Here is a 13,965-nt window from a genome sequence, read left to right on the forward strand (position 1 = left end):
TCAGCAATATTTTGTAATTATTTTTTTCTTCTATCTTATTTAATTCTCTCCTGAGGATATGTATATATTTTTTGAGGACATATTTTTATTGATGAGAGAGAGTGAGAGACATACATATGAGAGAGAAACATCGATTCGTTGCCTCCCATATGCGAGGGGATCAAACCTGCAACCTGGTTATGTGCCCTGGGCCTTTTGGTGTATAGGATGATGCTCCAACCAACTGAGCCACCCAGCCAGGACTGTTTTGTAATTCTTAGTGTGCAGGTCTTGTACATGTTTTTAAAATGTATCCCTAAGCATTTATATTTCTGAAACTGCTATAAACAGAATTTTTAAATTTTTATCTTTCAATTGTGTGCTGTTAGTATGCAGAAAAACAATTGATTTCTATATGTTGAGCCTATATCCAGTGACCTTGCCAAACTCACTCACTGGTTCTAGGAGGTGTTTTTTGTGGATTCTGTGGGATGTTCATAGGAAGTAATGTTTGTAAGTAGTGACTTTTCTTTCTTTCTTTCCAAACTGTATGTCATTTTTTTCTTGCCTTATTGCTAGGACTTCTAGTACACTGTTGAATCGAAGTAATGAAAGAGGACATCTTTGCCTTGTTCTCAATCTTAGGAGGAAAGCATTGAGTTATCCACTAATAGTTACAATGTCAGCTGTAGGTTTTTTTGTAGGTGCTCTTTATTAAGATAAGGAAGTTTTCTTCAATTCATAGTTTGCTGACAGTTTTTAATTATAAAATGGATGTGGAGTTTTATCAAATGGTTTTCCTGCATCTGAAGAGATAATTTTATGGTGTCTTGTCTTTAATTTTTATTTTTTTAAGATGCACACATATATACCTCTTTAATGTGGTTCATATACATTTAGACTCTTTTCTATGTACATGGATGCATCTATTTTTTTAATGGGACTCAGACTGAAGGAGCAGCACCTAATCTTAGGACATTCCAATCTCAGGGCCACATGATAGCTCTTGAAGCTTCAGCTTGGTCATGACATAACTTCAGTTCTGTTTACAGTACATTGATTAAAGCAAATCACGTAACAGGAATACATTTCTCCCCCTGCGAGGGTCACTTGGAGCCACATGGCAATAGGCAGTTCTGTATAATTCTTTTATAGGGAGGAATACAAATAATTGGGATCAATACAATCTAGGGAGACAAAAATATACATATGGAATAAACTCAGTATTTTATTCTTTTTTAAAATATATTTTTGGGATCAATACAATCTGCCACACACATTTTAAAAAAATATATAGTTGGCAGCCATAAAGAGGGAATATGCAAATTGACCATCACTCCACCACAAAGATGGCAGCGCCCACAGCAAAGGCAGGTGTTTCCGTAACACAAGATGGCTGCACCCACAGTGGAGGCCAAGTTCCCATAACGAGCCTTAACGAGCAATCAGCAGGGACCTGAGGCTGTGCCCCCCCCCTCTGTCCCCGTGGGGCTTGACAGGGGACCTCAGGCCACACTCCCCACCCTGGTGCCAGGCTGGGGGATCTCAGACCGCGCCCCCTGCCGGTAGGGCTTGACGGGGGACCTCAGGCCATGCCCCCTGCCCTGCGCCAGGCTGAGGCTGCGCCCCCCACCTGGTGGGGCTTGACGGGGTGGGTCCAGCCGGGTCTGGATCTCGCCAAATGGAGTGGGGCTGGCCGGGTCTGGGTCTCGCGTGATTTCGAGGAGCACATGGGTGGGTGGGGACTTGACTCTGGCCCCACGGTCCACCCCAGACTCTGACAGGAGGAAGATTTTCATATACATTTTACTAATTTTCTTTCATCTCTGACACTTCTATTATAGAGAAAGGGCAAATAGCAATATTAAAATATTTCCTCTAATTAATTCCCTTTTAATGTGCACGAATTTTGTGCACCGGGCCACTAGTACAATATTATATTTGTTTCAGGTGTACAACATAGTGATTCAATATTTATATACCTTATGAAGTGATCACCATGATAAATCTAGAAAACATCTGTTGCTATACTTAGTTATGATACTAGAGGCCCGGTGCACGAAATTCATGCATGGAAGGGGTGTGTCCCTCAGCCCAGCCTGCACCCTCTCCAATCTGGGACCCTGAAAGGGATGTCCGACTGCCGGACATCCCTCTCACAATCCAGGACTGCTGGCTCCCAACCACTTGCCTGCCTGCCAGCCTGATTGTCCCTAACTGCTTCTGCCTGCCAGCCTGATCACCTCCTAACAACTCCCTTGCCAGCCTGATTGATGCCTAACTGCTCCCCTGCCAGCCTGATTGCCCCTAACTGCCCTCCCCTGTAGGCCTGGGTCCCCCCAACTGTTCTCCCCTGCAAGCCTGGTTGCCCCCAACTGCCCTCCCCTGCCGGCCCAGTCACCCCTAACTGCCCTCCCCTGCCAGCCCGGGTACCCCCAACTGTCCTCCCCTGCAGGCCTGGGTCCCCCCCTAACTGCCCTCCCCTGCAGGCTTGATCACCCACAACTGCCCTCCCCTGCCGGCTTGTGTCCACATGGTGGTGGCCATCTTTGACCACATGGGGGTGGCCATCTTGTGTTGGAGTGATGGTCAGTTTGCATATTACCTCTTTATTAGATAGGATTATTGACTCTGTTCTCTGTGCTGCACATTATACACCTGTGACTTATTTTATAACTGGCAATTTGTACTTCTTAATCCCCTTCACCTTTTTTGCTCATCCCTCTACCCCCACCCCACTCCTCTCTCTGGAAACCATCAGTTTATTCTATGTAACTGTGAGTTTGTTTAGTATTTGTTTTATTTTTTTAAAGTCCCTATATAAGTGTAATCACACAGTATTTGTCATTTTCTGTCCAGCTTATTTCATTTAGCATTATACCCTCTAGGTTCATCTATGTTATCATAAATGGTAAGATTTCTTTTTCTTTTCTTTTTTTCTTAGTGGCTGAATAACATTCCAGTGTGTGTATATGTGTGTGTGTGTATCACATCATCTTTATCGATGGACACCTAGGTTGCTTCCATATTTTACCTATTATAAGTAATGCGGCAGTGAACATAGGTGTGCATATGTCTTTTTGAATTAGTGTTTTCAGTTTCTTTAGATAAATTCCCATAAGTGGAATTGTTGGGTCACATGGTGGTTCTATTTTTAAATGTTTGCGGAATCTCCATACTGTTTTCTATAGTAGCTGTACCAGATTACAATCCCCCCAACAGTGCACTAGGGTTTCCTTTTATCTACATCCTCATCAATATTTAGTCTTTTCTTTTTTACTTTATTAAAATACTGAGTTTAGCCCTAGCTGGTTTGGCTTAGCGCATCGGCCTACAGACTGAAGGGTTCCGGGTTCATTTCTGGTCAAGGGCACATGCCTGGGTTGCTGGCTTGATCCCCAGTAGGGGGTGTGTAGGAGGCAGCTGATCAATGATTCTCTCTCATAATTGATGTTTCTATCTCTCTGTCCCTCTCCTTTCCTCTCTGAAATCAATAAAAATATATTTAAAAAATAAAATACTGAGTTTATTTCATGTGTATATTTTTGTCTTCCCACCATTTCCATTTGTCTGACCTTCACTACTACTATGTCCTATTGTAACATTTCATACATAGTTAAAACCAAGCAAAGGGTGGAGTTTCACTTTAAAACGAATCAGGCAATTTGGACAACACATTCTTGGCAATGGAACCTGGACAACATTTATCAGACAGGGTAGGGAAAGTTCTCACTCTGCATTATGAAAAGGGCAGCCAGATATCAACTGTTACAGAAATGAAATAAGACGGAAAATTTTAACAAACTGTTTAAACTATTCTCTTAAAGAAACGTCCTCCACTGCCAGAGACCTTGACTAGCCTCCTGGTCAGTCATCTGGAAGCAATTCACATCACTGATGCACTTGGCTTCCACTTTGGGAAGAGAACCACCTTTTTCTATTTGCTGGTATTTTTGCTTTAATATCATCTACAGAACTCGGTCCTTTTAGTGTTTTAGGATTTTTCCCCATTTTTTTTGAAGGATTCTTGACCTTTTGATCTTGGTGTTGATGGTTTTAAGTCTTTTCCATTATGGTTTGATTTTTGGCTGGAGTATCTCATATAGATTTCTTTACTGGAGTTTTTTCTTCAGCTTCCTCATCCTCAAAATCATCATCCTCGTCTTAATCATCCTCATCTTCATCAGCAGCAACTTTTACCTTTTTTCTGTGGAACCTTGCTACCACTTCCAGGGGCAGAACACTTAGCAGACGTACTTAGGAGTTTCATTTCCTCCTCCTCTCATCTTCTGACTGCTTCTTCCTCCACAGCTACTAAGTGCTCTCCACTAATACTTATAGGCCCTGAACCACACTTCGACCATAAGACAATTGTTACTTTAATTGGACTGCCTTCATAATTCATTATCTGCTTCAACAATGTGCAATTCATCCTTTGCACCAGCCCCTAAACTGACAGTTCTTAAAGATAATCGTTGCTCATTTTTATCATTCTCCATCTTGAAATGATAACCTTTGTTGGTCTTTTTAAGTTTTATTTTAAAAATTGACTTTAGAGAGAGAGGGGAAGGGAGAGGGAGAGAGAGAGAGAAACATCGATGAGTTGCTTCCTATACGCACCCGGACCAGAGATTGTACCCACAACCTGGGTATGTGCCCTACCAGGAATGAACTGGCAACCGTTCAGTGCACAAGACAACACTCAACCAACTGAGCCACACCAGCCAGGGCTCTTAGTCGGTCTTTAGTTAAAAACTGAAAAGATAGTCCTGGGGCCTCAGGGGGCTTATGTCCATGTCCATTGAATCCTCCATGGAGTGGTGGCATGCAATTAGGTGGGAGAAAAGGCGGACAGACAGATAGCAACAACCACTTTTCTGCAGAATGGATGTGCAGGACAGAATCACACCAGGGAAAAGCAGCACCACTCTGTTGTCTTTTTGATAATAGTCATTCTAACAGGTATGAGGTGTTATTTCATGGTTTTGATTTGTATTTCTCTGTAGAATGATGTGGAGCATCTTTCCATGTGTCTGTTGGCCATCTGTTTATCATCTTTAGAGAACTGTCTATTCAGGTCCTCTGCCCATTTTAAATTGGATTCTTTGTGTTTTTTATGTTAAATTGTATGAGTTTTTTATATATTTTGGATATTAATCCCTTATTAGACATATCATTTGAAAATTATCTTCTCCCAAAAAGGTAAAGATACAAATTGTGAACAACAAACATGCATCTATCAACAAGTGAATCTAAGAATCAAGTGAATAAATAATCTGATGTACAGAATGAACTGGTGATTATAATGAATCAGGGCCATAGAAAGGGAATGGACTGACTATTCTTGGGGGGGAAAGGGAAATGGGAGATGCGGGAAGAGACTGGACAAAAATCGTGCACCTATGGATGAGGACAGGGGGGGGGGAGTGAGGGCGGAGGGGGGGGCGGGAACTGGGAGGAGGGGAGTTATGGAGGGGAAAAAAAAAAAGAGGAACAAATGTAATCTGAACAATAAAGATTTAATAAAAAAAAAAAAAGAAAAGAAAATTATCTTCTCCCATTCAGTAGGTTGTCTTTTGGTTTTGTTGGGTTTTTTTGTTCTGTCAAACCTTTTTAGTTTAATGTAGTCCCATTTGTTTATTTTTGCTGCTGTTTTGCCTAAGGAGACATATCCAAAAAAATATTGCTAAGACTATATCCAAAAAAAATATTGCTAAGACTGATGCCAAAGAGTTTATTGCTTATGCTTTTTTCTAGGAGTTTTATAGTTTTGAGTCTTACATGTAAGTCTTTAATCTATTTTGAGTTTATTTTTACATACATAGTGTAAAAAGTGGTCTGGTTTTCAATTTTTGTAAGTATCTATTCAGTTTTCCAACATCATTTATTTTTATTTTTTTATTTTTATTTTTTAAGTATATTTTATTGATTTTCCACAGAGAGGAAGGGAGAGGGATAGAGAGTTAGAAACATCGATGAGAGAGAAACACCGATCAGCTGCCTCCTGCACATCCCCCGCTGGGGATGTGCCCGCAACCAAGGCACATGCCCCTGACCGGAATCGAACCTGGGACCCTTGAGTCCGCAGGCCGACGCTCTATCCACTGAGCCAAACCGGTCAGGGCTCCAACATCATTTATTGAAGAGACTGTCATTTCCCCATAGTATATTCCCCTTTGTCATAGATTAATTGGCCATATAGGTGTGAATTTATTTCTGGGCTCTCTGTTATATTCCATTGACCTATGTATCTATTCTTGTGCCAGTACATACTATTTTGATTATTGTGGCTTTGTAGTATAATTTGAAATCAAGGAGCATGATATATCTAATTTTGTTTTCTTCCTCGAGATTTCTTTGGCTATTCAGGGTCTTTGTGATATAAAATTTAATATTATTTGTTCTAGTTCTATGAAAAATGCATTGGTATTTTAAAAATATATTGATATCAGAGAGGGAGAGGGAGAGAGAGATAGAAACATCTGTGATGAGAGAGATTCATCAATTGGCTGCCTCCTGCGTGCCCCCACTAGGGATTTTGCCCACAACCCAGGCATATGCCCTGACTGGGAATTGAACCCTGACCTCCTGATTCATAGGTCAGCGTGCAACCACTGAGCCACACCAGCCAGGCAATTTATTTTTTAAAGAACCAGCTCTTAGTTTCATTAATCTTGCTGCTGTTTTTTAAGTCTCTGTTTTATTTATTTCCACTCTGGTCTTCATTATTTTCTTTCTCCCACTTTGTCTTTGTTTGCTCTTATTTTTCTAGGTCCTTCAGATGTAAGGTTAGATTGTTTGAGATTTTTCTTGTTTCTTGAGGTACGCCTGTATCAGTATAAACTTTCTTCTTAGAACTGCCTTTGCTATATTACATAGATTTTGGAATGTGTGTTTTCATTTTAATTTGTCTCAAGATATATTTTTAATTCCTCTTTAATTTCTTTTTATACTCATTGGTGGTTTAATGGCATTTTTAAAAATATTTTTTTATTGAATTCAGAGAGGAAAGGAGAGGGAGAGAGAGATAGATACATCAGTGATGAGAAAGAATCATTGATCAGCTGCCTCCTGCATGTCCCCTACTGGGGACCAGCCTGCAACCCGGGCATGTGCCCCCACCGGGAATTGAACTGTCACCCCTGGTTCATAGGTCGACACTCAACCACTGAGCCACAGCAGCCAGGCTAATAGCATGTTTTTTAGCCTCCATGTGTTTATGTGTTTTTTCCAGTTTTTGTCTTATAATTGTTTTCTAGATCCATAGCATTATGGTAGAAAACAGTGCTTGATATGATTTCAGTCTTAAATTTATTGAGACTTTTTGTGGACAAACATGTGATCTGTCCTGGAGAGTGTTCTATGTACACTTGAAAAGAATGTGTATTCTGTTGTTTTTGGATGTAATGTTTTGTATATGTTTATTAATTCCATGTGGTATAATGTGTCATTTAAGGCCAGAGTTTCCTTGTTAGTTCTTTTTATTTTATTTCTTTAAATTATGGTTGTGTGTTGTTGTTTTTTTAGATAGAGAGGAAGGGAGAGGGCAAGAGAGAGTAACATCGATGAGAGAGAAACATAGATCAGCTGCCTCCTGTACACACCCTACTGGGGATCAAGCCCACAATCCGGGCATGTGCCCTGTCCAACAATCAAACCAGTGATCTCTTCGTACATAGGACGGTGCTCAATCCATTTAGCCACACTGGCTGGGCTCCTTGTTATTTCTATCCATTGTAAGTGAGGGGTTAAAGTCCCCTACTATTATTATAATACTGTCAATCTCTCTCTTTATTCCACTTAATATTTGCTTTATGTATAGGTGTTCCTATTTGGGGTGCATTGATGTTTACAAGTGCTATATCCTCTTGTTAGATTGATCCCTTTATCATTATATAATGCCCTTCCTTGTTTAAAGTTTATTTTGTCTAATATTAGTATTGCTACTCTAGCTTTCTATTCATTTCCATTTTCATGAAATATTTTTTTCAGTCCCTTCATGATGTGTGTCTTTAGTTCTGATGTGAGTGTTTTGTAGGCAGCATAGATAACGGTTCTTCACTTTTTTTTTTTTTTGAATCCTCAGCTGAGGATATATTTTTAGTAATTTTAGAGAGAGAGGAAAGGAGAAAGAGAGAGAGAAACATCCATGTGAGAGAGAAACATTGATTGGTTACCTCCCGTACACGCACCATGGGGGATTTAACCTGCAACCTAGGTATGTGCCCTGACCTGGAATCGAACCTGCATTCTTTTGGTAGATGGGATGATGCTCCAACCAACTGAGCCACCCGGCCAGGGCCATCACTCTTAATTATATGTGTAAAACTGTGTGTGTGTGTGTGTGTGTGTGTGTGAACATTAATATATTAGAAAAAAGAAGAAAAAGATCTGGAAAGATACACACTGAAGTTTTATATTTTCATCTGTAATTTTCTAATTTTTATTTTTTAATTTATTTGAGAGCGAGGGAGGAAGAGGGAGGGAGGGGGAGAGAGAGAGAGAAAACATCAATTAGTTTGCCTCCCACATGCACCTCCACCGGGAATGGAACCCGCAACCTGACTGGGAATGAAACCCACAATTCTTCAGTGTTTGGGAATGACGCAACCGAGCCACCCCGCCCAGGGCTAATTCTTATGTTAAAAATTGTTTCTATAATTTAAAAAGTTTGGTGTTTTTCCTCTCTTATTTTTTTATTGAGGGAAAATTGGTATATAACATTATGTAAGTTTCAGGTGTACAATATAATTTGACACCTGTATACACTACAAAATGATTGCCATCAAAAATCTAGTTACTATCCATCACCACTCAATTGACCTCTTCACTCATATTGCCCACCCCGAACCCTCTTCCAATCTAGTAATTACCAATCTGTTCTCTGTATTTCTGAGATTGGGTTTTTGTTTGGGGTTTTCTTTTAGATTCCACATATAAGTGAAATCATGTGGTATTTATCTTTCTTCATCTGACTTATTTCACTTGGCATAATACCCTCTAACTCCATTCAGGTTGTTGCAAAGGGCAAGATTTTATTCTTTCCTGTGGCTGAATAATACTTCAATCTATTTTTATACCACATCTTCTGTATCCGTTCATCCATTTATGGACATTAGGTTGCTTCCATATCTTGGCTATTGTAAATAATGTCGCAGTATATGGGGATGAATACCCAGAAGTGGAACAGCTACATCATATGGTAGTTCCCTTCTTAATATTTTGAGGGATCACCATACTGTTTTCCAAAAATCTTACTATTTTTTAATCATTAAAAGCGGTTCTGGTTAGGTTCTCTCCAGCCATGTGTTATAGATGTCGTGAACCTTGGTGGTCCAGCTTTTGGAGCTTCTTAAGTTGTATGATTCAGTGTTTGGGAGGATCAGGTTGGTCCAGAGAATTTCTGGAGGGCCTTAATGCCTGGCACTTTCCTTTCTGTTTGTTGTGGTTACCCAACACAGGGCATTTGGGGATGCTTTGGGAACCTCAGACAGCGTGCCATACCACTCCTGGCTAGGATGGAATGAATACATTCTCCAATCTGCAAACAACTGACCTTTAAAGGCCACCTGGGGAACAGTGCAGGGCCACTCTCATTCACCTGTTTCCCAGATTCATATGCTGAGATGTTGCCATTATCTCAGTTCCCACGCTCAGGGATCGAGGCGTGGCTTGACTACATCCTCTGCTCAGGGTCTCAATAAGCTGCAGTCAAGGATTCAGCCAGACTCCATTCTCATCTTCCAAGCTCATTCAGGTTGTTGGCAGAATTCAGTTCCTATAGTGGCAGGACTGGAGCCCTCAGCTTCCAGAGGCTATCTCTCTCTGTAGGAAGCTTCAGCATGGCTGTATATTCCTCCCCAAAAGTTTCTTTTTGAGAAGAATATAAATTTGGTGTAATTGAATACCGTATTTTAAATGATTCCTTGTTTTAGATATTCAAAATTTTTGAGCTGGAAAGAACCAGTTATCAATCCTTTCTAATATTTCCTTCTATCTACCTCCCAGGTTTGTGGATGCAAAAACTGAAAAGCAGAAGTGCTAATGTGCTTTGCTCTAAGGCAGTGGTTCTCAACCTTGGCTGCACATTAGAATCACCTGGGAATCTTTTTAAAATCCTGATTTCTGGGCCCCATCCTCTGGAAATTCTGTTTCTTTGTTAGCCTCACCCCATAACAAAGAAACATAATTTCCGGAGGATGAGGCCCAGAAATCAGGATTTTAAAAAGATTCCCAGGTGATTCTAATGTGCAGCCAAGGTTGAGAACCACTGCTCTAAGGTCATGTAGACTAGCAGAAGATTCATCTAGAGCAGGACATTATCTGAATATCAGAAAGCAAGGAAGGCTTGAGAACATTGCTAAGAATCTGGTGTGGTTGTGGGGGAAGAGGGGGGGATAAGTGGTGACGTAAGGAGACTTGACTTGGGGTGGTGAACACACAGGACAGTGTACAGGTGATGTGTTGTGGAATTGTGCACCTGAGACCTGTATAATTTTGTTAACCAGTATCGCCCTAATAAATTAAAAAATAAAAAGAATCTGATGTATTTTAAAATAGCCTTGTAATTGTTTTAACCCAAGGAATATCTAAAATAATCTTTAAAAATACCTGAAAAAAAATTTATTAACTCTCTTACAAATGTTTATTAAACACCTACTACTATATCATCCACACTAGGATTTTGAGTGGAATAGCAAATATTCCTAGATTGCAAAGGACATATTGGGATATAAAGGATGAATTAGGATGTATAGGATATGTGAAGTATTATCAGGGATATTTTTCTCAATTTTGACACCTGGGAGACCCGAGGTAGTAATAATGGTAATAGCTAAGATTTATTAGTTACATATCATGTGCTGAGCACAGTTCTTTGCATTTTACATTTATTATAACTCTCAAGAACTTTATAAGGTAGGTACTATTGTTATCTGTATTTTATACTGAAGAAATCATAGCACAAAGAAGCTATGAAAATTGCCAGTTATCTGGCCAGTAAGTGGAAGAGCCACAATTTGAACTTGACCAGACTTACTTCAGAGCCCACAATCTTTACTATACTGTGTCTGTAGAAAGATAAAAAGCTGTATAGCCATATTTTCTAATACCATGACTCCTTCCTAAAGAAGAATTGAGTCGAGGTTAAATATGAACACAAGAAAATTAGTTAAGCATAAAAATAAGGGGCCAAATCATACCTGGCAGTTGATAAGCACAGCTTTAGCAGGTTAAATGGAAAACGGTGCTTTCTATATCATCAGTTTTCTTATTGTGTATTATAGCGTAATAGTTACAATATGTGCTTCAGACTAAGACCTGGGTTCAAATTCTGGCTTCACCACTTCCTAGTTTTATGACTTTGGGCAAGTCAGAGGTCAGGAAATTGAAGCAGCTGTTTATTATTGTGGATTTGGATAGCCTGTGGTGATGGCTGCATTTCTTTTTCTTTTCCTGATTAGGTGGATTTATTTAAAAAGAGTCTTCTGTTGATTCCTATTCACCTGGAAGTTCACTGGTCTCTCATTACTGTGACACTTTCTAACCGAAATATTTCATTTTATGATTCGCAAGGCATTCATTTTAAGTTTTGTGTAGAGGTAAGTTAATATAATGCCCATTTTTTTCCCTTTATCTTGTGATTGACCAAATATTATCTTAGCACTAGATATCACGGAGGATCGATTTCTCTCATAAAACCCCTCTGAAATGTTGGCAGAGGAAAGGACTGCCAGAGGACTCTCCACGTGAGGACAGGTGGCTGTCTATAATCTGGATCCTCTCTGAGATTCATTTGGATGTTATCACATTTTATTATGCCTTTCCCTTAACACTTTATTTTGAATGTGGATAGAAATCGTTCCCTTTAGAGCTGAAATTTGCCTGTATCTTCAAAATAACTTCTTTAGAATGAATTATAACCAAGAGAATCAACTGGCAAATATGAGAGTTCAACAAGATGGGATACAAAGCAAGAAAATTCAGTAGGTTTCTTAATTTTTCTGCACTGGCAAGAACCAGTTAGAAAATGTGACTGAAAACAGAAAGATTCCATTTTCAAAAGCAACAAAGACATAAATTACCCAGGAATATACCCTAGCAAAAAAATGTGGACATTTTTAAAGATGAAAACTTAAGTATTTAAAGGAAATCTGAATAGATGGAAAGATAGACACACTCAGTATTGGAAAGAGATCAGTTCTCCCCAAACTAATATATACCAGTTTCTGTCCTAGTTAGTTTCCCATCAGGATTTTGAAATAAACCTAATCAGCTTGTCATGGGATTCATATTTCAGAATTCACGTGCATGAACAGCTAAAATAGTTTTGAAGTAGAATAGTGAAGGAAGGATTACTTGGTCTACTACATGTCAAACTACATCATAATTTTTTTTCTTTAAATTAAAATTTAAAAATATTTATTGATTTTGGAGAGAGAGAGGGAGAGGAAGAGAAAGAAACATTGATTTGTTGTTCCACCCATCTGTGCATTCATTGGTTGATTCTTGTATATGCCCTGACTGGGGATCAAACCTGCAACCTTGACATATCAGGATGATGCTCTAACCAGCTGAGCTACCCAGCCAGAGCTATGTCATAAAGTTTTAATAATGAAAACTATGTTTATATTTATTTAGGAATAGATGAGTAAACTGGTGGTACAGCATAAAGAATCTAAAAACAACTGATGCATATGTGGAAACTTAGTGTATGATAAAGTTGGGAAAGGACAGGTTATTCAGTATATGCCATTGGGAAAATTAGCTGTCTTCTTGGAAAAGTAAAATACAGATCTTTACTTCATACTATTTAGAAAAACAAATTTCAGATGGAATAATGACCTAAATATAAAACTGTAAAAGTTAGAGTAAAATACAGAAAATGTGATGTTCTTAGAGTAGGAAGGCATTCTTACACAGAACCAAAAGAGCAAAAGATATAAAGGAACAGATTGATAAATTATAACATATCATAATTTAAAACTTCTGTATGCCATAAAGTTAAAAGACAAGTAGACTTGAAGAAAGTGTTTGTGACATATAATAGTCACTGTCCTGAATATATAAAGTACTTCTACAAATGATTAAGAAAAAGAAGGATCTAATAGAAATAGACAAAGGTTAAAATAAGTAATTTTTAGGAAAAATGCAGATAACCATTAAATGTATGGAGAGATGCTTGGCCTTACAGGAAATATGGGAAATGCAAATACAGTTCCATTTTTTGCCTGCTATATCAGGAAAAATTTAATGGTATTCAGTTGGTAATGTGGGTGTAAGGAAACAGACATTCTCATATTTCTGGTGGAATGTATATTTGAACAGTTGCAATTCTAATCAGTTCTAAGTACCTTATAAATTATTGCATACCAATTCTATTTCTTGGTATCTACTCCATAAAAATATGTATTTATATACAAGAATGAGGCATACACCAAGATGTTCATTGCAGCGTTATTGCTAATAGTGAAAAAATCCAAACAACCCAAATCTAGTTCTGCCAACAGATTAGCTAAATATGTACATTATAGTCATACTGTTAAACTGATCATTACAGTTAAAAAGAATACAGTAAATCTCCACGTTCTAACATGGAAAGATCTCCAAGACATAATTGAGTTTTAAAAAGCAAGTTGCAGGAATGATACAGTATAACATGTTTATGGCAATAAAAAATATATATGCATAATATACGTATGTGTGTATACTAGTATATGTGTGTATATATATACAAACACACACTTATGTATACACACATACATATACTCTGCCTTTAGGGGGGTTAATTTAATTCATGAAACCTCTGCACCCTTTTTTTTCCCCCTCAAGGAAGATCAGTTACTTTATTTATTTATTTATTTTTTATATGTGTCCTTTTTTTCCCCGCCCTTGACAATACCCCAGCTTCCCCTACCCCCCAGTATCTTATGTCCATTGGTTATGCTCATATGCATGCATACAAGTCCTTCGGTTGATCTCTTACCC

General features: G+C 38.7%; 1 protein-coding gene and 1 pseudogene across 1 annotated transcript in view; one reads left to right on the forward strand and one right to left on the reverse strand.

Annotated features, from left to right (window-relative positions):
* Nucleotides 1–13,965, forward strand: part of SENP5 (SUMO1/sentrin specific peptidase 5) — a 64,921-nt gene that overhangs the window by 46,681 nt on the left and 4,275 nt on the right. The window contains exon 7 of the mRNA XM_005873169.2: nt 11,442–11,579. Coding sequence (XP_005873231.1) covers nt 11,442–11,579 — 138 coding nt within the window. The remainder of the gene's footprint in view (nt 1–11,441; nt 11,580–13,965) is intronic.
* Nucleotides 3,470–4,943, reverse strand: LOC102263637 (annotated as a pseudogene).

The sequence above is a fragment of the Myotis brandtii genome, unplaced genomic scaffold (assembly GCF_000412655.1).
Source record: "Myotis brandtii unplaced genomic scaffold, ASM41265v1 scaffold4, whole genome shotgun sequence".
Taxonomy (NCBI): domain Eukaryota; kingdom Metazoa; phylum Chordata; class Mammalia; order Chiroptera; family Vespertilionidae; genus Myotis; species Myotis brandtii.